At 38.6% G+C, this 27,446-nt stretch overlaps 1 protein-coding gene across 1 annotated transcript in view; it reads right to left on the bottom strand.

The window, feature by feature from the left end:
- Window positions 1-27,446, bottom strand: part of MTHFD1L (methylenetetrahydrofolate dehydrogenase (NADP+ dependent) 1 like) — a 162,225-nt gene that overhangs the window by 61,182 nt on the left and 73,597 nt on the right. Inside the window, exons 21-24 of the mRNA XM_071549323.1 lie at window positions 7,771-7,910; window positions 6,042-6,083; window positions 4,883-4,983; window positions 4,286-4,463 (exon numbers count right to left, since the gene is read on the bottom strand). Of these exons, the coding sequence (XP_071405424.1) occupies window positions 4,286-4,463; window positions 4,883-4,983; window positions 6,042-6,083; window positions 7,771-7,910 (461 nt within the window). The remainder of the gene's footprint in view (window positions 1-4,285; window positions 4,464-4,882; window positions 4,984-6,041; window positions 6,084-7,770; window positions 7,911-27,446) is intronic.

The following is a 27,446-nucleotide window of genomic DNA, read 5'->3' on the forward strand; positions in this document are numbered from 1 at the left end:
TGCTTCCCTGTGAAATTCCTAATACTGTAAGCATTTCATGGTACACTGTATCTGTTTATGTCCTTTTCTTACACTTTTACAGTGGCAAACAGTGCTGTCTATATTTGTCAAAGGTCTCGCCTTGTACTCGACGCATGAAATGACACTGGCAGACATATGAATTCGCAAAACCGTATTTGAGCTTTTCTATTCTCATTTCAAGTTCTGAAAAATATTTATCCATCTAATACCAAATGTCAAACAAACCCTTGCTATAATCAAGACGAAAAACCCAAGACAAGCTACAAGCATCAGATACTAGATTAAAAAAACCCCAATCAAACAAAGGAAAAACTTGCCTGCTTAGAGAAATAAATAAAGAGAAACTGAAAAGCTATCTAGAAGTGGGACTATAGAACAGTGTATCATGGAGTGACACCCAAGGGAGTTTAAATAGACCAAAACAGACATTTCAAGAAATATAATTAGCACAGTCTTCTAATTAGACTAGCTTGCTATGATACTGAACAGGACAGCTTAGCAGAGCCTGAGTCCCGAACTGACACAATTGTTTTGTGACCAATGTCTAAAACTGCTCATTCAGCACACGCTTGCGTATCACTGGACAAGATGGTATAAATATACCCCAGGACTCTGAAAAAAAAAAAAAGGTGATCCTCAACTTTTTACCAGTATTTGACTGATCTAGAAAACACTTTCTTCTTCTTCTCACATTATATACATTTGTAAACATCTTTCAAGGAAGCCTTTGTTTTCAGTACATTTGGAAATTACATAAAGCACTACAGAGATGCCTGCCATTTGGAAAAGTGCAAAACAAAGAGAGTCCACTTGACCTGGACTATCCTCTGACTAGATGACTGACTGTACACTTATATTTTTTACTGCAAACTTTGTTCTAAGTAGTTAAAAGTATATAAACCAGTTTTACATATAGGAGTTTGAAAGGTTTTTTTTTAAATGCCAGGGTGATGCTTTCTAACAAAACATCAAAATGTTGAATGAACCTGTTATGGCTTCAGTGGCCTGTGCTGTTGGAAGTTCTTTTAATTATAGCCAGTTTTAGACACAAATTCTGATTAAGTTTTACAGACAGGAAAACAAGGTGCATAGACACGAAAGGATTAAATGGAGATATGGAGTCAAAGAGTAGAGTAATCTCATAAATACAGATACAGAAATGACATGGTAATGGTTTTATATGAATACTTCCCATCTTTGACCTTCTAAAGGGGAAAGAAAACAGGAAAAAAACCCAAACACATTAAATCTCACCTAACTTGACGCAATCAGGACTTAATAGTATTCAAGTAACTGGACAAATCTATCAGGGAGATGGGGACAGAATTACGCCCTTTCACTTGCACAGCCTTTAGGCACAATGATCATCTGCCTGAACACCACTTTAGTACTTTTTATCTTTCTTAAATTTCTTAATTTTACCCTTTTGAGCAGTAGAAATCACACCTTAAAAGACAAAAATCTTATTACAATCTTGATTAATATCTGGGTAGGCTCATTTGGATGAGGTGGCATTGCTTCACTTCTCTGTGAGCCTAGTAACCAATTAACCTACATACTGTACAAGTGACAGCATTGCTGTTTCATCCTCCTACTTCCAACTGCTTCATTTCCTGTTCTTTGCACAGTAAGAATGAAACAAAAGCCTGAACTTTACTGTTTTTTGTTGGCCTGAACTTACTTTTTCTTTGTATTTAAAAATATGTTTTTATAAAATCCCTTCAATATATTTTTAAGGCTTATAATACTTGTGTAAAGTTATGGAATATAAAGTTGATGTAAAGATGTGATTCATACCCTTAGTGCTTAAGATCATGCTGTTTATGCAACACAGTACAAAACAATGTGCCTGGGAAAGACATTAAAGTAGAAATCAATCAAATTTTCTTTAGTCAGAATCCATTCTTACCAATCCTTTCTCCTCACTCATACCACAAGATTGTAAGCTACACAGCATATGGTAACATCAGAGCCTAAGGATGGGACTTGCCCAGTGCTCATGTGCTATCCTTGTAACACAAGTGTCCAGTGGGGAGAACTATTGCATGTATTTGTCAAAGAATTTTCCCCCATGTTATTATGCAAGCCCTGTAAGATGATAGCTTCAGTTTTCAGAGCATCTCAGCAGAGACAAACTTAGAAAGGCTTATTCAATTTTCAGCTGTGAAAAAATTGCATGGGCAAAATGTCTTGAGTAGATGCCACAGCACTAATATTCCCAACATATTTCCATCTATTCTGTCAAGGCAGTGGTTAATATTGATAGGAGTTGTCTGAACTACTGACATTTTGAAAAACAGTGGAGGAGGTGGAAGGAAGAAATAAAATGCATGCAATAGATACAGGGTACATATCAAGGAGAAAGGAGAATGAAATACAGCAGTATAGCATATCTACCTCAGGCTGAACTTTTTTCTGGAGAGAAGAATCCAAACACGAACTCTCAGCCATATAAAAGAATGAAGCCGAGGTTCTGTTGTTAAAAAATAGCATTCAAACATTTTCTAAAGAAACTTAAGCAGCACAGCCAACTAGGGCACAGGATCTGAAATCTAACAGCCTGTGTCAAATTGGCTCCAAAGCCTTTGAGCCAGAGAAGTCTGTTTGGCTGCCCAGATTTAAACCCACCCACATTTGAACAGCCAGGAAGGTCCTGAGAATCATTTTTGTAACCTTCTTGGCAATATGTCCCTCCAAATGTTCTGCCACCAGAGTGGTACACCAATATAGTGCTTCCAGGGGCCCAAGCAGGCCTTCTTTGCACGCTGCTCCTCTTGACAGCTCACAATGCTGCGACGTTACATTGCAGACAACTGCAATAACAAAGTCTCTGAGATATGGAAAAAAGAGTCACTATCTCTGGTAGACATAGGATTGAAACTTGGAGCACACTGTCCTTGTTAGGTTATCTAATGGCTAAGCAAATTAGACACAAAGCCCCAGCAAGGATCAGAGGAACAATGATAGGTGGAGGAACCCTAGTAATGTAATCAGTGGAAAGGCCGAATCAGTGAAAATCAGAGCACACTGACCTATTTCCTATCCAAGAGGAAGATGAGACTACTGTCCTTGGTGTGAAATGCACCAAGGTGAGTCAACAGGGAAACACTTTGATCAGAAAACTTGGTAAATGAAAGGAAGGGATTGCCTACAGCAGCACAGGACTCTAAAGGATTTATGAAGAAGTGGATTTTGGGACTGTTTAAACCTTATGATGGGATTTTCTAAGGGGATGGTGGGGATGTGTAAAGATTATTTAGCAGAAGGAGCAAAGATGGGGAAAGGGAGTAGTCAAGGTGGATCAAAAAGGAACAAGGGTTGGAAAAGTGAGTGGAAAGAGGAAGAAGGTGCCAGTTGGGTGTAAAGGTGTCTAAGTGAGCTCTGTGCTTGACGACCACAGACTATGCTCTATTCTCATGAAATCTGATTTCCGTCTCCCTTTTTTGTGGGTGTGCTCTCTGCTCTAGATGTGTATGCATGAGCACTGGAGAGCAGGAGGAAAGGTCTGAGTACCATCAGCTGGAGTGAGCCGTGAGCCTCAGGGGCTCTTGGACTCTCGTACCATCAGCTGGAGCAGAGTAAGGGCACTGGGAGGTACTCCTGGATAGACTGAGGATTTAAGGCCAACAGCAGCAGTGACCCATATATTGTGTGTTCCATATTGTACTAGCAGACTCCAATTTGATCATCAGGAGGGAAGGAAGAGGACTGGGTCACCTGTGCTCTTCATGCTCATCTGAGTGCTGCATTGTGTAAGTAGGTGCTGGTAAAGGCAGTGCTTTTCCTCTGTGTTGACCTGGCTGAGCAGGGCAGACAGGTAGGATGAGCATGGACATGCTACCTGTTACATCCTTCTCATACAGAGAGTGAATGCTTCAGGAAGCCACAACTTGCTGCAATACCCATCACTGTGAGACAGCAACTATATTTCATTTTAGCTGACTCACAGGACAAATACCACGACTGTGACATCTTTGTGGAGAAGTCTGTCAGAATAATTTGTGAATGTTCCATCTGCATACATATTTTTATGTTAAACATGAAAGTATCAGAAGCATCGTGCACTGCACTAAACAACAATGATTACCAGCAAGTATCCTGCTCTCTGATTAGACAAGTCACAGATTGTTCTCTCCAGCTTTTGTGATTTTAAACCAAGGCAAGTTCCTTTCCAAGTATATTAGATAATTTTGTTGCAATGTTCTTGTTGTTTTAAATCCAACTCAGATGCAGAATGCTTTCATAAAAAAAAAAAAATTCTTACCTCCAAGCTGTAGAGGTATTTGAAACTGTTTTTCTGATTGGCTGCCCTTTCCACAGCTTGAGCTAATTTTACTGCTCCTCTACCACCATCCGACCAGTGATTGCAGGGTACAGCATCAAATGCTCCCGATTGCTTTGCAATCTTACACACGAGATCAACCTCAGCAGGAGAGTCAGTTCTACCAAACAAACAGTTCCATCTCATTATTTTGTTTAAGTAGTCCTCTTCTATAACCTTATAAACGTACTCTTATTCCACCATCAACAGTGTTAAAGCAAGTCTATATAGAAATTATGCCATACACATAATACATTTATACACAGCATATGTACTTACATGTTTCAAGAAAACTTTGTAATTGTTATAGTTAATTAATATGGAAGATTATCAGTTCCATAATAGTATATACTTTTTTTGTTACTTTTAAAACCTTAAGAACAAGCTAATGAGTTAAGTATCTTTTTATACATGATGAAAAAATGAAATTCTTTAATAGCTTCTTTTCTTTATGCCAAAAATGATTATTTTAGAAACCAAGAAAGGTGAGAAATTTGAACTGTGTATTTAGTCACAAGAGTAATGAAAGAATAGACTTACTTGAAGACATTTAGAGCAACCACAACAGGAACTCCAAAGAGCTGAGTAATTTGAATCTGTTTCTGTAGATTAGAGCAGCCATCAGCTACCATCTGGAGGTTCTGTGCAATTAAATAAAAATTAATGGAAATGGTAAGATACATAAAGTCTTCTCCAGCTAAATAATTTTCCATAAATTGAAATGAACATAAGCCATGCTGACCATGACAGTTGCAGACAAGTGAAATGTTTCCAGACAAAAGTATTTTGGCATTTATTAATTCTTATTTCAATTAATAAGAAACAGACATGTTTAAGTAACTAAGCAGTGTTCAAAATTTGTACATGAAACCATTGCTCTCTTCCAGTACACAAGAAGATGGTGCAGCTCATGACTAGTTGCTTGTCATGATTGTGAAAGGGCTGTTAGTCTCTTGAGAAGTTTATAAACAAACTACAGTAGTGGGGTGGGGTTTGACATAGAGATGTATTAGATGCATCTAGATGCATCATAGTTTAATCTCTATCTACATACATATTCCAGATAAAGGCATATTACTGGATTTCCTTATTTACTCTTCTACCTCACACTTTGTAGACCTTGTCTTAATTGTAACAAGACACATACTCTTCGCCTCATACAAGCAGAAGACCAGAATTTGGCTACAGTGAAGTGACGAAAAACCAAACCAGTAGAAGTCACTCTTGTTTGAAGAGATACCCAAGTCCAAACGTGAAGCACAAACAGATTCAACTTGCTTAATGAAGAAGTTAGTTTCAGGGAGTGTCTTTGACCCCTTACACCACTCTGCTCTTTCTCTTGTATAAATGCCTGTATGATGATCAGTCTGAAAACTTCGTGGTCCCAGAAAAACTACTGAAAAAGCTTATGTTTCAGTTAGCTCCGTTCCTCACTACAATCCATCATGCAGTCACACATATGACACATACAAGAGGAACAGATGACAAAAAGGGTCTGAGGGAAGATGAGATGGCTTTACTTGTTGGCAATGTCTTTTAAAGATAACCACTGAATGTCAGCATTAGACTGTGCTCTTGTCAAACCTGAGGCTGCACACTATCCACCCAGAGCAATGATAAGTTCTGATTCTCCACACACCACATCATTTTGTTCCTTTAAATAAAATCATCTCCTAAGTTTTACAGCTGTTCCTCTTACCTCTTCTGTGTATTCTTTCTTCAAGGGGGCACCAGCAGTAACCTGGGGTAATAAATAAAGTCATTCAAGACTGTCATAACCCTAAAAGGGTCCGAAGTACACTTTCTGCCTACTTTCTATACCGCTGGTTAATACATACATTGCAGACAACATCAGAACCTGTCTGCAGCTTCTGGTTCTTTCAAGCTGCACCAGTACAGAAAGAACAGCAACACTTCCTACTGTATTTGAGTAGCAAGACACAGGTAGTGACTTGGCAACTAGTTGTAAAAGACACAGTAAAGAAGAGGTAATTGAATCTCATTCTACATGTTCTTAGAAGACACCAGCAGTGCAAAGACAATCAACAGCAACCTCCAACAGCTGGCTGGAGAAATCAACAGCAAAACAGATGACTAGAGGAGGAACATCATATTTTAGTGTCCATTAATTTCTGGACAAGGAACTGCATGCAAGTAATTTACTTTGCTCAAAAGCACAAAGGTTTACCTGCAAAGAGTATCACCAGGGTACTATATTGAGTCTCCAAGGACCACATACATTGATCCCAGGCACTGAACTTACTCACTTTTGTCTCTAGTATTGGTCCATTTTATAGTTAACCTCCCAGTAAAAGTATCCGGTACTCTACATGCCTCTGTTATAAATGCATCTTATTTGTAAACAAAAGAAAGCTTTAAACTTCTAAAGACACAAGTAGGGCAGAACTAGAGACAGTTATTAGAGACCTATTTAACTCCTGTTTTTGCTGACTGATTGATATTGACTGAACAATAACACATGTGACAACATACCTGTCTTGAAAGGAATGGAGGAATGTAATTAAAAATAAAGAAAAGGTGCATTAGAAGTGGACTAAAGTGATAGAAAGTTATGCAATTATATCAGCCTGAAAGACTGAAAAAGGACAGCTCAGCTTTAAATCTTAGAGATGTTTAGCAGTAAGGGAGACATGCATTTCAAAATTTTGTGGCTGTGGAAACAGCTCTCATATTTTCACCCAGCGAGACTGTTTCCCTGGCAGCATGACTCTCTAGCATGTAGCCGGGCAGATGAAAGTGTTTCCAGGAGATAATTTAAGTGTCTATCTACTTGGCTAACAGAGTCTGATCTGATTGCATGATTGAGGAGCACTTCTACAATCAGTATTTGGTACAAGTCTCTCTGTGGCTTAAATAGCAAAAAAAATGACACTGGTGACTTTTAGTACACCAGGAAAATACTTGCAAATTTTTATCAGTTACTTCAGCATCTCTGAGGGAATTAACCTGAGCAAAATAAAAGGACAGAAGGGGCAATGGGTACCCATTACTCGAGTGAAAGAAATCTCAAAACCTTCACTAATGATGTTCTCTGCTTCGACGTTCACACTGCAACTCAAACTTATTCTCATTCCTCCTCAGCTGCCAATTTTCCCAGCCTACGACTACTTTAATGCACTTAAAATGCTATTTCAAAAGGCAGGGAAGACAGATATTATCTCTTACAGCTCTTTTTTTCATGCAAACAAACTTTTGTAGTACTTCTTCAGAGTTCTGTCATCCCTCTTCTTTCATTTGTTCCTTTCCTGCATTAACTTTAGAGGTAACATCCATACAATATGGTAACTCAGAAGGGTTATCTAAACACTGCCCCACAGGCTACCCCTAATATTCCTTAAATCAAGATATTTTACTTATTTCAAATATTAGCAACAATTTTATTTTCCAAGAAAGGCGCAAAAACTTACATTTGGCCCACCTCCATGCATCTTCAAAGCCCTCACTGTAGCAACAAGTACAACCACACTGGGAACCAAGCCAGATGCTCTGCATTTGATGTTGAAGAATTTCTCCATCCCAATGTCAGCACCAAAGCCAGCTTCAGTTACTGTTAAACATTAAAAAAACAAAACAAAACCACACATTAAACATGCTTTTGGTTAAACACTGGGGGATACTTCTACTTTAGCATTCAGTGCACTAAAATATACACGAGTACTCAGTTTTGAATGAACTTTCAAATAGAGGTCTATTTACATTACTGAGTCTGATTAAAAACCTATTCCCAACTCAGAAATAAGTTCTCTTACTCTTGACATGTACAATATATCATCAAAAGCAGTCACATGGTGGTGGTGGTGGGAATCAAACAATCCAAATTAGTTTGAATCAAAGTATTTAAAAAATATCTAGTCCTCTAAAATCACAGGGTTTAAAATGTTTGCAAATTCTTAGAGATATAAGACTTTCCTCTATTATTCCTTCTCCTTTGATTTCACTCACAATATGCTTTCAGCACAACTAGTTGACCTAAAGACTGCAGAACTTCTAGTCATCTCTTGCTTTTGTGCAGAGAATCTTTAATTATGCAAATAAAGAGAAGATAATATGTATTAAATATCAATCTTTTCAGAATGAATTTGTTCTGATTTGTCAAATAGCAATTATTTCAATTGCTTCTTTTAAAATCCAAACAATTTCTTTTTATTAGGCAAAGACAAGTACACAGCAAATAAAAATAATCCAGAGATTAAATCTCCTGTTGGTTGAAAATTTACCAATACAATAATTTCCCACCAAAACATACTAAAGAGTTGGGCTTAATGCATCCCTCTGAAAGATGTGGAGGGACTTTCAGGCAGAACAGTCAGGGTGGGAAAATAGCTTGCTGGAGAGACTTCTGGACCTGACTCCATGCAGGGCTAGTAATGTGTTCTTATAATCCAAATCAACTCATAAAAAACAGTAAATTCCCTTTCCTTTCCCCCTTGTCAGCAGTTTTAATCTCTTATGTCTTGGAGGAAAAGGGACCACAAACAGCTGATTGAACATTTCAGGGTTGGAAACCTTCAGCAGGGTCAAGGAGGAGGAACAACAGATCTGCGCTGTTGCTGTGGCAGAAAGTATCTCCCTGTTGGCAGTTGATGCACTTTAGGAAGTCCCAGCCTTTGTGCATTTTTCATCACCCCACTGGTCCTTTTCCACCTCTTCTTTGTTTTGCATAGGCTGAAACAATTGCCTGTGTGGATCTGCTCTGAGGGAGGAAATGGCTGCTGGGTCTGGGAGAGGAAGCAAGTGCTAGCAAACAAGGGGGTGGGCATGCTGGGGGGAGCAGGGACCTCTTGAAATAGTAACATGGCAAGTGTCATGATTAACATTCTCCTAAATCATTGTAATAAGTATAGAACCTTTTTCTGAAGAGCCCTGAGAAAAGTAGACATACCAAACATGGAAACAAAACAAAACTAAACCCCACAAAAAACCTGACAAACAAACAAAAAAGAGGTTAACACTAACACAATAATTCATAGGAACAAAGCTAATGTCAGGATAAGTCATATTAAAGAGGCAGGGATCACACTTCTGCTTTCCAGTAACCTCTATTCTTCTTCTCCAGTCTCTTATGTGGCATACAGTGATAAATGAGGACTCTGAATCAGGAATATATAACCACGATCAATCTTTAATATAAACAACAGATAAACTACCAAGTGCTTGAGAGGGTGGGAAAATAATTTGTCTCTTACAGAGATTGCCAGTGTATATACATAGCAGTCTCTTAACGTTTCCAAACAAAGTTTCCAGGGAGTTAATCCATTTCATGCCAAGCCTTTTCAAGGGTCAATTTTCCTTAGAAAAAGGGGAATTGCAAGTCTGCCTTTCAGTGGGAGAAAAGCAGAGATGTCAGCCTTCCAGCAAATACAGCAACTGCTCACACAGCACTTCATGGTTCTCTCAGGGAGGTACAAGCCACCCCTCGGGCAGTCTTGCCAGCCAGGGCAAATGGCCAGGAGAGCTGTGCAGGGGCCACTTTTCTGAGCATATGTAGTGCATATTCTTCTGTTCTCCACAGTGCTTTCCTTTGATAGGGAGGACAACATGCCCATTTGCATAAACAACCCAAATACTGTACTGACATTTGAGAAACTAACATAGCTCTGGTGTTCACCAGAGTGTGTGCTACAACATGGGGAGTGGGACTTTTCTTCTGGAAGCAGAGGAAAGGGAGACAAACATCAGTGCTTTCTCAAGTGTGCGGAAGGAAACAGGATGTAGTAGAACAGCTGCCTGGATGAAAGTTGCAACTTCATTTTATTTCCTCCAAGGAATAGTAAGAAGATAAAATAATATGCCAAGCTATTATAATTTAAAATCTTTGTGCTGAAACACTTAACGCAATTATTTTCAGATTGTTTCCTGCTTTCAAATGAAAGTACCAATGAAAAATACAGACTATGAATGGAAAGTTTCAAGCGAGCCTACATTTACAGATCATGAGATAAACCAGCTAATCACTTAAAATGTAATTAAAATTGGGCCATTTATTTTGGTTATAATTTCTCATACATAGTTCGTCAACAGAAGACAATTATGGATTATAGGTTAGCTGACATAGACTTTGGGTAACAAACATCTACTTAAGCAGTTGTGAACTGCTGTACCTAAACTGAAGAAAATTTTATAACCAGTACTACCTGCCTACACAGTTTTTGCCCAGCTTCAGCTCCCCTCCCTGGATGTCTGTTTATCCTGTCCCCTGCCAAATGCCCTTTTTCCCCCGCCATGAATCACGACCACCTGAGCTGCTGCCCTCCATGTAGGTAGGGGGTCTGTAATAGATACCAGCATGATGCTAACTGCTTGCTTTAATTTCTCAGCCACAAACGCAGTTCTAATGGAAGTGAAGAGATAAATTATTTGCCTTCAGCAAGCTCACATAAAACAAGCAGGTATTTGCACTTCCAGTCTGAGAACACCCCATGACCCCATGGCAAACAGGCTGACCTAGATCAGGAATATTACAGTTGCAGGCCCTGCTTTGCATTTTGGATCCTCTTCTTGCACTGACAAGACTCAATGATGATCTGGATATGTCCTAAAAGATTATTTTCTGGGTGTAATTTTCAGTCGGCATGGCTCTCCAGACTCTACTACTATGTGGTCATATAAAGGGCAAAACCTAATTCCATAAATACTCTGCTGTGTTTGATTTTATGTTTCAGTTTTAGAGCCCACGTATCATAAGAAACATTGGAATGAAGATTAAAAATTAAAGTTTCATTTATCAGCAGTGCACTACCATTACATTACTTTTAATAGTGGGCCATAGGTCAAACCTATCAATTAATATACACATATAGTTAGAACTAAACTGCATCAAAATGCTCCAAGAAGGTAAAATAATTTGTTCTCATAAAACTTCCACACACGGGAAGCGTGGAATCTTCTTTCAAAAAAACAGTAGGCAAAACTCAACACACAATTACTATAGGTCTTTCTACAGATCATTTACATAACATCTACTTCACTCCTTTTACCAAAATAATCAATAAACCACAGTTTTCATTCGGAGCACGAACCCAAAATATCAAAAGTAGGGACAAAAGGAAAAGCTCATAAATGTGAAATTAGGCAATACAGATGAGTCTGTTGGATGGTATAAAGTCAGAACTAACCCTTCACTGGAGACTGCAATTCCAATTCAGGGTTCAGGCAAATGAACAAATCACTCTGATGGTTTTGTTTCTTGTATATGATCACAACCTCCTTTATGTAATTGCTGCCTTGCCAAGCACATCTGGAAATCACCTACACATGACAATAGCTTAAATAGACAGTGTCGTGGTTTAAGGAGATAATCGGATTTCATCATCATTTTAAATACAAAAGATAATTTTCTTCCATCTAAAAATACATCTATCATGCAAAAGCTGCATAAGTGGTTCCATATTAGTCTCACATTTACATAGTGTTTAAAAGCCTTACAGAAAGTGATGTTTAGAGTATTTCTTTCTTGTTGCTGTTTCACCCACAACTGAACTTCATGAACTGAGGGCAATTTCTAGTGAAAGTAGCTTCTCCCTAGTCAGCCCTTTCTATTAACAAATCAATGTCAAAATAAAACATTTGTACTATGAAGAGCAAATCAGATACATACACATGAGACGAAGCTTTAGGACATGAATTGTGAGCCTGGATTCCTGAACAATGTAAAAGGAAATGGAAAATCTGAGCAGCAGGTTGCCAGTTACTCTCCACATGTAAACATATCTGTTCTGGTGCAGCTGTCTGCTGGTAAACTCAGGAAAAGAAGAGTTCAAAAATCACAGAAGCACATGAACTATGAACCTGGAGCTGGAGGCATGCTAGCTGTAAAGTACTGATATGTTCTTATTTAAGTGAAAAATACCAACGTGCAAAACTGCCAAAATAAACTAGGATGATCAGTGGTTTCTCTAACAGGATATCATATTTTTGTTAGTATAGCTAGGGATGAATAAGCCAGATGTTTGTCCATTCTGACTCTGGCAAATATTCGATGTGAACTTCCATTATTATGACTGATTTTGGAATGTTACAGATACTTTTTTCCCTTTTTCTTCCTTCCCCATCCCACCCCCTCACCATAGAGGGAGTTTTCCTGTTCATTTTTCTTTTGACACATTCCCAGATGTCATGCAACACAGGAACTCTTCGCTACCACTGCTGGACAGAAAGTTAAGGCTGAACATTTTTCATGCCATGAAGAAAATACTTTGCATTGGTTATCGGTTTTATATTGTTGTTGTGAGGTCTACAAGACAAGGCAATCAGAAAAATATTTGTAACTTAGTTGAACAGACCTTAGGCTAATTGGAGGTATATATGTACTTTTCACTCTTTGATAAAGACAGATGTCATGGCAGTATGTGGCCTGCAGAGGTCCGGGCAGTGCAGGTCTCTGATTGCTGACCAAATCTATGCTTTTGATTGAACCAGCAGATATGGTAGTCTTGGCTTCTTAAGACAAAAGGATCACACATTTAATGGGGTTTCTTCCACAAGAAGTCCTGACCAAAATAAACTTTATTCTGAAAAATCAGATGATATGACATTATGTTCAATAGTAGATTGCTATTCACTTGGGACTCTGATAGAAGTCTCTCCAAACATGGACGGAGAACAGCCCACCTGCCCAGGCATCCTCAAAGAAACACATTACAAATACCATTTCTGGTTCCCCTTGCTGCAATACCCTCCAAGCTGCAATACTCAAGCTCTACAGCTGGAGACCTTTCTCAATATAAATTTCTTTGGAGGCAAAAAAAGTCTCCTTAGAAATTTTCAACTTCCTCACAAAAACAAGGTCATGTGAAAACAAAGATTTACATTCAAGTCCCCTGCCATCATAACCCATGACAGCAACAGGCAATTCATGCTGCCTTTCTTCAAAGGAGACTTACCTCCTTTGGCTGAGTCTCAGGCCCCAGCTGACAGTCACTGCCTCCTGGCAGCAAGGAAACTTGGCTCCCAGGAATATACAAATTAAGTGCTGATTCCCTTGGGACCCTATAATAAGCTATTTCAATCTTTTGCTCAGAAACATTTATTTTTCCATAGGGGATTAATTTTAACATTGAAATGCAGAGCAGCTTTAAATGAGGAACTAAAGGTTACGGCATAACCTCTCACAGTTACTCACTTTAAATACCAGTTGCTGCTACCTTTCCAAGAGCATTCCATACCTTAAACAAAAGAATAGGCACAATGATTCATACAAATTGTTTCTAGACTATGGAACAAAACGCAAGCAGGAAGTTATTTACTACAAGCCAGACAGGTAAAGAAAATCCTTAAATCTCAATTATCTGACAATTAAGGATACAATTCCTCTTTGAGGGTGTTAAAGGCCTGTTTATACATGTGTGCTAAAAACATTGGATTTTAAATTCAGGATGGGAATCAAACTGAAGACTCCAGGAGCTGACAGGCATAGCACTGTGTGACAGAAAACGCTCTGCACATCTCCACGGCTCTGTTTGCCTTCCCGTCTTGAAAATATACAGCAGTGCAATCACAGTGATTCCTGCCTGCAAAGCACCAATTTAGGGCATGGTTTTACACTGTGGCTGAACCAAATAAGCACCCTGCCTTGCTGAAAGGGTGATTCCTGTTCATTCTTAAGTCTTCCACCTTTCCCGTCTGCTCTTTCCTTGCTGCCCAGACATCCTGCAGGTTTTGGCATTCATCTAATTGGAAGACAAATGTTGGAATCTACTAAACAGAAAACAAACACACACAAAAACACAGAACAAGAAATTTTTTTTCCACTGGGCACTATTTTAATCAGCTGAAGTAAGACCAGACAAGCGTCTGAACATGTTCAAACAAGCAAGCAGCAGAAGCAAGGGAAGGAAGGAAGATGCATTCCAACAGCAGAAAACTTAATTCATCCCTAGCCACCTTGCCAAACCATACTCTGATACTTTGAATGTAAAATCTGACATTTGCTTGCAGTTTCCTAGTAATGAGCTCATTATTTAGATTTATTTCTAGAGACTAAAAACCTGAAGACATTCTTACAAGCTACAAACAATTAATTCTAATAGAAATGAAGTGAGCTGTATGTGACTTCATGGGCTGCTTGTTTCTTTGAATACCTCTGCTAAGCTTGCTGGGTGTTATAGTCACTTTCTCTTAACTTCTGTATGCTATACCCATGTAAAGACAGACAGCTTGTAGGCTAAGTGGTTGGGCCCTGACACGAATGGCAATGCATCGCTGAATACACTGCCTAAATACATACAGTTCCCCCTTTTGTAACCTCCTTCTTTTACAAGTAGAAAAGTTCAAACAAAAGAACTGTGACTTTTAGGTTGCATCCTTTCACCATTCATAGCACATTTCCTTTTGAGGTAACACAGTATCATTTGCTCATAAAACAGATGACCATGTTTTTAAAATGGAGCAGAATTAATGGCACAGGAATAAGGCAATTATGTTACACACTTAAAAGATCATCATGGCCTTTGGCAAAAGAGTTATTAGTCTTTTGGTAATTGCAAAATTAAAACCTCACCACTTTTTTATTTTGAATTGCGTGAAAGGAATAATTAACAGCAGCACAGATGGATCTTCATTTAAGGTCATTTCTCCAAGACTGTGCAAGGAGTATATTAACTTACGGTACCCACAGTATTACCCTAAGGGCTTCAAATAAATTTCATCACACTTAAACCATGTTTGTCTATGCGTGTCTCACTACCAGACTTTCATTTACTTTCACTTTATAAAGATCCAGTTGGCTGAAGCTCCTGCCAAAAATATACCTTCCATCAAAATGAAACTGCTTTCTGTTGCACTTTCAAGTTTTGAGTCCTCCCTTAAAAAAACTCCAGAAAACAAACTTTGAACATGCTTTGAGAAATCACATTACAAGTATCTGGAAAACACTAAGTTCAAGAGGCAGGCAGAGAGCCTGAAAATTTCTTCCCTGGAGAAGTTCTAATGATTTCACCAAATGGTCATGAAGTAACACCTGCATTAGCACCAATATTGCACTGTTTTGTGAAAAAGGAAAGAAAGGATGCAAAGGATCTTAAGATAAATCACTGCTTCAGTATATGCCCTGAGGAGGACATACTTTCTAAAGAGCAGCAGAAATACAATCAGGCAATAAGTGAAGATATCGGTAGTGAATGATGAATGCAGAATTTTTTGCAGTCATACAAGCTACCATCGTGCTATCACAACTCAGAGACAAAATCCATTTAACCAACCACCACATGCCAGGCTGTGAGCGTTCATGCACTCCCCCACGCCTTCAGATGGGCATGGCTGCGAGAGGATGTGAAGTCAGGAAATCACCTTGCCTGCCACACACTCTCCTCCGTGTTCTCATCACAAAACAATAGCATCTGTGCATGGATAGCAGAAGAATGGTGTTGGCTGAGGCTGCAGTGGATGCCACACAATGAAGAGCCATACTAAATCATGATGATCAATGTTCCTGTCACTTGGCGCAATCACTCGAGGCCTTACGGAGTCATCAATCACTGAAGCACAAGCCTACACCACAATGCATGCAACTATTCGCCCTGGGCAGCAGCCTTGTTAAAACTCTCCCTGACTCTTCACCAAAGCACATATTTTGAGAAGCATTCTCCACCTTGCCCTTCTAAAATCCTGGGGAGTACTTATGATAAGAATTTTGCCCATTTTCACTGCCTTTTCAGTGTATACATGGAGAGAATCCTTCTCCAGGGACCAACAGGTTATGATTTACATTCATTCCACTTAGTCTTTACTAGGAGACAGAACACTTTCGTGATTGGCCTGGGAGAGGACACCAACACTATTCTTGACAAAACTACTGAGCCATGTTTTAGAAATTCATGGGAAAGGGCATCTCCTGTTATGAATCCCCAGGAAGAAGAGTATTTTCCTGCACTAGTAGTTTGTCTTGACGTAAAAATGGCCCATTGAAACATCTGATGCAAAGGCTGTAAATTAGTCTACAAGACCATCCCAAGAGCTTGTCTGCAGAGCTCTGCGAGAATGGAAATTATTCTACACATAGTGCAATACTTGTATCAAACACATACAAAATTCAAGATATCAATATATAAAGACTTCTCATAGAGACAGAAATCACCAGATACTGTTAATAGTATTTTTGGAGAAATGCCTAGTGGTGAGAAGACGCAGCATAAGCCACAGAAGAGCAGAGGAGAGTAAAAGAAGCAGGCCATGCAAAGACCACTGTGCTGTACAGACTTCAAGGAAATAGCCACAAGCATGGAAAAATGCAGTAGGAGCAACTCTGGAAATCATGGCAGCTTTTCAGATGTAAGCTCTCCCATACCTTTTGCAGGTAGCCATTAGCTTGGTTGTGATCACCCATACAATAAAATAAACTGTACAAAACTGTATTTGAACTTCTACTCAAAGTGTAAGATGGATGGCTTATGTCAAACTTATTAATATGTATTTACTGTTTTTCCTATGATTTTTGGATTAGGAAAAAGAACTCAACTGGTTAAAATTGCTGTGGAAAAATAACTATCTGTTGGACTGTATATGTATCATGTGTAATCTATCTTATAGAAAGAATTACAAACTGAGGAGAGAGAAGGTCACACACCAACAAATCCCACATGGAGGATTTTCCTACATGGACTTCCCAATTAAGAGCACAATCAAAACTAAAATCAAACCAAGACAAATCCTTTCAACTGCTCATGGCTAAAACAATTCTTTAACGTCTTCTGTGAATTTCTTCACTTAACCACCATTCATGTAATCAAGGCAACAGAATTGCCATTGCAAACTGCTCATTACCATTTCTGAAATATTTCTACATTATAAGTTGATCCCTCTTTACTACAGATTATAAATTATTAATCCTTTTTTCAGTCTGTCTTCATAATTGCCCATCATCTTGTCATCTCAGCTACTCTATCACCCTTAGCCCTCCCCCACATTTTTGTGCTTTCTCACTCCTCGTTCAGTGAAGAACACCAAACCATACACTGAATTCCTAATTAGTTTCAGGAAAAGCTAAACCTGCAACCACTGATTTATGAAGCTGTTACTCAGCCTCTTGGGAGCTCTGTTTGAGATGCAGTAGATGGAGGCAGCACATAGATGCTGTGTCCTCATGCATGTAAAGCATCTGCTCTGTGCCTGAAGCTTCATTCCCACTCAGAGCTTGCAGTCAGTGCTAAGTTGAAGATACATTACAAGCATGTGCCTTATTATTGCAGGAAGCAAAGCTGAAGAGTTTGTCAGCTTCAGTAAAGCTGTCAGCATAGCAAATCAAGGATAAAGGGACCAACAAACAGAACAACCATATAAAAGACAGGCCACACAAAATTTAAAAATGGCTGCAACCCATATTTTCTCTTACTGTAAATCTAATCTGTTTTCTCAATCAAATCAAATTAATTAAACAGCAGTTTTATAAAACTGCAAAAATTAAATTACAAGGTCAGAGCAGCAAACTGACCCTGAAATGCCATTTAGGATATTAATCCTTTCTTTTAATGTATTATTTTATAGAATCAGAGAACAGCCTCTAAACATTTTACTTATCGTCAACATCTGACCTTCAAAAGCACTCTGGCTATTTGCCAAAGCACCACTCTTCCCATTAACAAATCATACTGGCCATACATAACCTAGCATTATTTGCAATCTAATTAACATGTTTAAAAATGGTTTAGAAACAAATTTATATCCCCAGTAATGAATTCTTGAAATTTTCTTTAAAGCTAATGACCCACTAAGTCAAAAAATCAGACATGTGAGCAAACTTAACTTGTTTTCAAAAAGAAACAACTATTTTCTCTTAAAATTCCCCGCATACAATAACACATGCAGTTTGTTGTTTGAAAGGAAAAAAAACCAAACCCAGACTAACAATTCAAATTTAGTATATTTTCAGAGAAATTACAGTATTTTTCTTTCATATTGTCTTATCATAGAGTACTTGTGCTGGTTTAAAGGTAAACTGGCAGGAGAAATTAATCTGACTCAAGAGAGATTACAAGTTAGAGTTAAAATTTTGTAAAAAGATACAAGAAATACAATGATACAGAGAAAAATTAGTTTTAACCCACAAAAGAACACACATGTAACCCAGCACCCCGGGGCACAAACAGAGTAGTGTTCATTAGCTCCTGTGCTGAGCACCACGTGGTCGCCTGAGTGCAAAGTAAAAGGAAAGGAAAACCTGTTGGTGAGGATGATGGTTGCAGTTTAGTCAAGAGTAGCAATCGCAGTACTGTTGAGGTTCTGGTCCTCCCCTGGATCCAATGAATGGTACCAGAAGTCCCCAAACCCCAAGATTATAATACCCTCAGGTTCAGGTAGGAAAGTCCAATACCTTCCCCAGGGTGAGGAGTTTCACAATGGGTGATTTCACTCTGTGAGTCAAGGGATATTTTTGGAATCTTTGATGGCCCATTAGCACACATGACCCCTCAGGATGAGTGTGAAGGTGCTAATGCCTTGCCAGAGGGGAGTTATCACAGCTGAGTCATTGATGTGAAGACAGGAACACTCTCCTGTCTCACAGGGTTCTTTAACAACCAGCTTGTGCCTGAGACGTCAGGTGTGCCCTGGGCAACTGCTGCCAACAATACATTATTACCAGTTCCTGAGAAATGACAGAGGGTGTAGAATACACAGTTTTGGTTACACCCAACCAGTGGTAAGTTGGTTCTGGCCGCTGTAACTAGGACAACTCTTCATAACATTCTGAGGCAAAAAAAATATCTGTAAGCAAAAATCACTGGAATGCTCTGCATGAGCATTTTATCCCAGGTATGTCTAAAGACTTACCTTAACCTTTTCCCCAAACCATATTATCTTAACGGGCTGGTAGGGAGTGTATCACAGGATGAGAAGAAAAACATTTCAGAGTTCTGATCCAAAATAAGAAAATGCAGCATTAAACAGTTCTTTCTGAAACACCTGTTAACTGAGCTCTCAGTGTGCTTGTGTTTATGGAATATTAGTGGAAAACAGGAAACCAACTCCACAAAACTTGTACTAAATGATATTAAAACCTTGCCAACTATAATTACCAGCATTAAAAACATGCACTTACATCCTTTCCACATTTCACACTTTGACTGACTTTTCTGAAGCCTTGAAGATTTGTCATCCATTCCAAAAGTGAATATACAAGGAAATGAACAAACATTTCCCCCCTCCCGCCCTTTGTGTGTACATTAATAACAATTTTAATCATAAAACCTTTCAGAAAACAAAGCACTTCTGCCTGTAGATTCAGAATAACGAGTCAGAAAATAAAATCCAAAACTTGTTTCTCCAACATAATGGAAATATCTGAAAAAATCTAATTCTTATATAAATTGTCCATAAAAAGAACATTGGATTTCAGTTTCAAAAGCTCAGTAAAACAAACAAAAATCTAATAAAAAGCTTACATTTTCAACTGGTATTAAAAGTAAACCATCCGCTAAAATTAAAATTCAGCCTTTGAAATGGGACTTGAACTCTTTATGCATACTATGCCCTGCTGACCCTTGCTAAAGGGTGTAAGTCAATATGAAATACTCACAAATGGAGAGAGGATGATGGATTTTCTGCCAAATAACCCTAAGCAAAAGTAACGCTGTTAGCTATGGAGCCTGCTTTTACTTCCTTTGCCAAGTGATGAATTAAGAGAACTTCCTAGCATACATGATGTTTTACTATTTGCATTTTTTTTTAAACCCTGGTTCTTTACTTCTTATAAATAAAAGCAATACAACCAGTAGGTAACAAAAGAACAAAATGAACTGCTTCTTATGTGTTGAGAGTTTAAAAGCTAGGTAAGATTTTTAACTTGGGGAGGGAAGGGAAAATAAACAGGACAGAAATTGCAATGTCATCAGTCTCTGCACAGTAGAACGGTATTTTATTTATCAGGAACTGGGCAATGCCTCTACTTTCTGAATGAATGACAGATCCTTCCTATCTATTTTTACCTCTGGTTAACTATCCTGAGACTGAGAATAATGGATAGCCCATAACAGTTGTACACTCCATTTAATTTATGAATGTCATTGGCAGAGGAAAGAGTTGTGTTAAGCTGTAACATGTTGCACAAAAGGTCAGCATATAAAACATTAAAATACCATGTCAGCTTGTAAGTAAATTCCTGATGTATGTTTAAGTATTGGCAGCTGCCATGGCTCTATAAAAGCCCTGTTACCTTAAAGCTCCTAGTAATGTAGTGCTTGGCATCTCCCCATTTGTTATGGTGAGACAGTTTTTGCCCCCAAGAAAGTTTATAAACTGAATAAACAATTCAAGAAGAATGGGATTACATATGGAGGCTGAAATTACTTGCTTAAGGCCAGAAACTAGGCTAAGATGGAGGTGGCAGTAAATGCATACCTCCTGACATTTTCTACAGTGCCACAGCCACGCAACAGGCCATGAGGTCTCCATCAGAGAATGTGTGTTGCTGATGATAAGCAATAGACTCGGCAGCTTTGTCTCCTTGTCTTTTATTGGGCAAGAAGGAGGAGAAAGGACAGGTTTCCTTAAGATACCAGCTCCTCAGGGGCCAGCAAGCTTTAGATACCATCCAGCCAGCAGGAACATTCACATTGTCCTTCCTGCCTTCCCAAAATCCCAGAAGAAAAAAGCCCCAAACCATAAAGTTTGTATCAATTTTTTAAATAAATTCCTTTTTTCTTGGTGTTTTGTACTTGAGTACAGGTCTTGAAAAGTAGCAAAACCTAGTTTCAAGTAATGTGGGAGGAGTGGGGGGAAGTCTGAATGACTACAGGCTTGATGGTTTTCAAAGAGATTTTTAAGAAGAGAATAATTAAAAAATAAAAATTTGAAATAATTAATAAATTTAATCTTTGTCTATCAGAGGCAGACTATGCCAGATACAGAGCTTTGTCCAGTAACGAAAATGTGACATCTCATCCAGGTGGCCTTCAGGAAGAAAAATCTGCTACAGCAACACACAGGGGTCTGTTAGCAAAGCTAGAAGAAAATGGTAACTCTATGATTAAGGGAGAGGAGAATATAGAGCCATAACAGGAGAATTGTGGCACAGGAGAGAGCCCAAGGGCTCTCATTTATTGTTTGGTAAACCACCTCAGCAGAAAGACTGAGAAACACTGATGAAATTTATTTGCAATACCAAAGCTTGAAAGCATTGCTATCATAGACAGGAACAAGGATACCACAGAGGAAAAAGTTTCTGTAGTTTTAGGAAGAAATGAAGAGAAGCAGAATGGAAGTTATTAGTAAAGAGATACTACCATTGGAGAAAAATCACAAAAATCTGACCTACAATTTGCGAACTTCATACTTGCAAATATCCCAGAAGAGTCAGGGAGCTTAGCAGAATTAAGTCAACCACAGTGATGTATGAAAAATGTGAGCTTGAATAGTTAGAGACAGCAAAAAAATTACCACCTGAGAAAGAGAAGACTAAGCTGCAACACAGTATTACAGAAAAAGAACAAATGAGACTAAACTGGCCATGGAAACCCAGGCAGCTTACCAGCAGCAAGAGCTAAAAATCCTAGCTACTTTCAAACTAGAGCTCAGCCAGTTTATGAAAATCACCAGATATGCTTGTCAGATAAAGCAGAGAACTTAAGCTAAATGGCTAATGATTTCTAATCACATGTTGTCTTATTGCTGTAAATTGCCCCTCATGATTCTGGATATAAACAGCAAATTTGGGAAAAACATTTAAAAATACATTTCGTACTGAGGAAATGCCAAATGGATTTCTAACACTTTCTAGATGTACTTTTTTTTAATGGAAGAAGGTAAAATCTCACCACAAGACCACACTTATTTTGGGGGATTTTGTCTTCAAAATAGGACCACCTCTCCTGATTGGGCAAAACACCACTTTTTTATGACAAGTGTAATATTGGTTAGACATAATTCAGTAGTTCATGACCAATACCAACTTTCAGTTTTGAGTTTACCTTTGTAAAATTTTTAAGATTTCAAATTAATTCAACTCTGAAATACAGTGATATATTGCACTGATGTAAATGCTAGAATGCTTCCTGTCGCACAAAAACATTCAGGACAGCTCTCTTCTACTCAATCCTTCTGAAAAGCTTTCTTTTGCTATGTATCCTAAAGGTACAAAGAAAACGTTTAAAGAAATATGCAGTGATAATGTGGAGTCAGAACTTTCTCAAGGACTCTGAACACACAAAGATATAAGAAAAGATTTGACTCTCATTTGACATAATAACTCATAAATTATTTCAAGACTGTTTTGAATACTTTCTGCAGTAGAAAGTCATTTAAATCATTGTCACCTGACTTTCAGTTGAAGCAATCCATAAGCAAGCATGATTTGCACCCAGGTTATTTGTGACAAGGCAATAAGTAAACTCAGCTTTCAGGAATGCTGACTTCCTGTCAGTGAATAAAAATGTGCTGCACTACATCTTGTGTCTGAAGATTTTCCTGCTTACTGGTAAGAAAATTTGCTAAGATTTTAAAAGCAAAAGGGAGAAGAAGAGATTTTAAAAGCAGAAGTGAGAAGATGATTTTTTTGTTTCCACTTCACAACATGTTAAAGAAATTAAATTTACTTTTACCTCAGCAATTGTGAAGAAAGAAATAAAAAGGGCACCTGGGATGTGAATGGCATCAGCACTCACAAGTGAATGGCACAGATTCATGGACCTTCTAGCAGTAATTGTACCTTATTTCACAGTTTGTGGCACCACTGAGCCGCCTTATATTAGACCATGACTTTAAGAGCGTTGCAGCAATACCAAATAACACAATATCATCTTCCTTCCCCCCATCACTGTTACAGTTGCTACCAGCACAGCTGTCTGAGCAGCTGCACTATGAGGGGGATCAGAATAAATACTGCAAAGTTTTGAACATCCTTTATCTACTTTGTAGTACACACATATTAGAGGAGGCAAGCAACACCTACACTGATAATGCTGTCAACAACTCGGTACCGTGAAACCTTAGCCTTGTTTTAACACTTTAGCATGAAAAACCACATTGTTTAAAGAGCAAAATACTGGGCTGCAATCACATTACATTTTGTTTCTTGTGAAAACAAGAGTAAAGAAGTCAGAGACTAAATAACACAAGCCAGAAAGATACTGGGTAGATTTTTAAAAATTAAAGCTTTCTGGAGGATCAGTGCATGGAACCCCCTCCTAATGGTATCAAGCAAAGAAAAAATAGAAAAAATAAATTCTTGAACTCAACATTTAAATGCAATAATATCACATACACTACTGGTGCCAAAAGAAGTTTAGCCAAAGTATTTGGGCTTTATTTCCTTTTTTGGAAAAAGACTGCTACTAAAAAATGGATTGAGTTGTCTGATGACATGGAAAAAAAAACCTACTGAAGATTATCTGCTTAGTGTATTAAACACACAATTTTTATAAGGTGCTTTATAAACTTTTTATACAATGTCTGCTCTGAGAGTATGTAAAATGGATACCCTTTGAAAGACAACTTTGTATGCACTGAACAGATAGTTAGAACAGCTAGCATTATTAGTTTACTCCAAGAAGTGTACTAACACAATAAAAAGAGCCAATTACGTAGCATATAAAATTTTACTGCTTCTACTTGAGTTCATACCATTAAAAAGGCGTGCCAAAGTCTTCCCAATTACACCAAGTGTACCAACTAAAGAAAGCAACAGAAAGTGAACCTTTCTTAAGAAAGTCAGCAATAGCTTGCAATAATCCTCCTGTCACCTGATACGCCACCAGGACAAAGTTGCCTAGTGCAGCATGCTCTCAGCATTCAATGGAATATGCTTATCAGGAGTAGGAAAGAAAGCAATTGCCAAAAATAAAGCCCAAACCTGAAAAACAAACTTCAGAAGAACTTTGGTTTAGGATTCCAAAATTATACTCATGTTTCACTTGTCTTCTGATTTACAACAACCATTCTCAGCTGAAACACCTTCAAGGGATTAAAGGGATGGATGGAGCAATTCGTTGAGTTGTGTACTGCAACAATTTCTGAAACGCACACAACTCAGAAAAGCCCTGGTTTTGGAGAGCCACAAAACCTACAGCTTCAGAGACACAGACACTGCAAAAGTAATGCTAAGTGTAGCAAAGCCCTGCACCAACATTACTCCCTCCACACCTTTCTCGTCTGGGCATCTCAGCCTCAGCAGAAGGTGCTGTTAGGCTTAGGATTCAGTTGCAATTTACACCAGGTGTGGCCTTCAATATCTAACAACTTTTATGGATCAGCCATTAATTTGACTTTCCTACACTAGAAAAGTGATTAAATAAAAAAGGGGAACAAAAAACGTTAACATCAAATCAAAAACTCAAAGGAAGTAATTGCTTCAATACATATATACTCTCCCAGTCTGTTGCAGTACAGGACTCAGACCTAATGCCAAGCTCCTTTGCCTGCTACTGCTGAGAGATCAACTTTGCTCATCGTGTCACTGTTTAACAATTAAGGTGGGTCAAAACCAAGTGATGTAGAATCGGTTAACCAGGCCACTTTAGGTGACCTTTCATACAAAAGGAAATGCCAGAAACATAATCTAGGCTGGGCCCAGAGGGGCTAAGAGACCACAAGGCTCTGATGGCAATTGTGATATCATAGGGTAGCACTTCCCGGGCCATCTGAGTGGGTGCTTTCCACTGTAGGGTGTGCCTGAGTCCTCACACTTGGTCACAGCAAAGGTAAGGAGGAATCTGCAGGGAAACTGGCCTGAAGCAGTAAAAGGCTGCCACGACAGACAAGTGCAAACGAGCCAGTGCCAGCTGAGACATTGCACTAAAAGTTCAATGGCACAACTCGCACGCATAACTCAAAATTAGAGCAAAACCACTGAGTTGTCAGTAGCACCAAGATTCAAGGAAGAGAGATAAAACAAGAGGAGCTACAAGGCTTAAACTATCTAAAACTTAATGAAAGCCTGTGACTCACTTGGATACCTGAAACTGAAGCAGGGAGAGTTCACAACAGGACTCAAAAGTTAAACTTAATTTAGGTTTGCTTTTTCTTTTAAACAGACTGTCTACATTATTGCTACCTGACACTACTCAAAAGGCACAGCAGGCTGCTATCCAAGCTGCAGAGCAAGCAGAAAAACAGGCAATGGAGGCCAGAGAGAGAAAGTGAGGTTTAAAAATAAATTTAAAAAGAACTTTTTGAGAGGACTCTTTTTTTTTCCCTTGGCCATGGCACACGGTCACACAAACAGGGGGATCAACACAACAGATTGGTTTTTTGCTGCTGGCTGTCCCAACTCACCCTCTCCTGTACCATCTCTGTTGTTTTTGTGACTTTGGGCTGAACTGCTTCTGTGTTAAGTCAGCAGAAAAGTAAGCCAACAAAAAGGGCGATAGGTTTTTGCTGGGATGTCATGCAAAAACAGGTGAGCACAGGCTGAGAAAGGAGACAGACCGAGCTGCTCTAGCAATGCAGGCTCAGTCTGATCAGCTAGTGCATCCACAGTAGCTTTAATGACACTTTAGAACTCCAAATGAGGATATAATATTATAAATATTTATTTCAGCAAAAACATCATCTTATGTGCCATTATCTCATCATCTTCCTGTCACACAAAACTGTTTGCCTGAATACTGTTCGCGAGGGGGAAGGAAAGAGATTTTTTCATTGTGTTTTTTTTCAGTCAAGACCAACTCTCCAGTTTAGCTTATCACGTGGCTCTATGAACAGGTGTGCTGGTGAAAGAGAGGGGTTCCAGAGGACTGTAAACAAGCAGCTGGAGGAAGGAGGGTGTTTAAACTAGGGCAGAAAATTTAAAAAGTCTATATTTGTAAAACTGTGTTGCAAATACAAGCCATGCTATTCTCCTTAGTAGTCTACAAACTTGGCAGAAGATTTTGCTCTATAATAACAATGGCAAGTAAGAAATAAAAGAATAAATAAAAAATAGATAGAAATACTAATCCCATCTCACAGTGAGTAAGCTAACATATGGACATAAAGATATTTATTCTACTACACAGGAAATGAATATAATTGCAGACTGTGTCACATTTTGTGTTCCTGCTTTGGATACAGTTGCATAAGGCTGAGAGCCAATCTGTTAGCCTGTGGTCCCTAAAATGCCTCTCCCAGCCACATGGTTCTGCCAGACACCCTACGCTATTTCTAGTACCTCTTGGAAAATTTTTACTTTTAGGATGAGCGAGTACATTAGCAAGAGCTAGTTATGTAACTGCAGCATAGCTGTCCTGGACTCTGGCTGTCAGAATTAACTACAGGATCAGCTTTCCCCACTGACTTTCAACTGCCAGACAGGGTTCAGGCAAACTCCACACTGAGCAGGAATGCAGTGGCATTTCTTGCAAACGGCTTTGCTGTGCAGATTCACAAAGCACTGGGATCTCTGTTTGTATGGATGGAACCTCAGTGTGGACTGGTGCACACTTTGTAGCTGTCATTTTAGACTCCAGTTTTGTAGGATAGAATAGGAAAGTATTTAATAAACCAGTGAGTGCTACATGTGGTCACTGCCCACATGCTCTGCCTAGTTATCAGAATAAATGTATTTTTTTTAACCATAAATCTTACAGCAATTACAACCATTAGAACAAACATTTACACTTGTGACTATCTGCAAAGTTTATTTAAGTAGGCCACTCTATGAACTATTGCTTTTAATAATCTAACAAGGATCTACAAATCATGTTGAAGTTATTTGCTCCACAGAGCAAAGGTAGTCTTATTCTGAAGTCAGTTTCATGGGGATTTGTGTTCTGTAGAATAAAATCTGAACACAAGCCTTTAGCTGGCAACGCACAAAAGTTTTCCTCTATTGAAGCTACGCTGCTTTGTCTCCCAACAGAGAAACTTGGGCCAAAGACAAACAAAGCAGAAGAGAGTGTTAAAGACAAACAGGTGGATAAGACCAAAAAAAAAAAAAAAAGGCAAGAAATGCAAGAAAAGCAGTGCCTGAGGGATGCACTGAATGGAAGGGAATCCAAATCCAAGGTGATACTTTTCGGGCTCCAAAACCTGTATCAAGACTGTTGCCAACATACTTTCATTCAATTGATACAAAACAGACTTCCCACTTGAAAAGACTGCTCACTGCAGAAACAAAGTCCCTTCACCCAGCTTATGAAACATGTTAGATACTCTAAATGCTTTTATTCCTCATTCCACA

The sequence above is a fragment of the Pithys albifrons genome, chromosome 2 (assembly GCF_047495875.1).
Source record: "Pithys albifrons albifrons isolate INPA30051 chromosome 2, PitAlb_v1, whole genome shotgun sequence".
NCBI classification, from domain to species: Eukaryota; Metazoa; Chordata; class Aves; order Passeriformes; family Thamnophilidae; genus Pithys; species Pithys albifrons.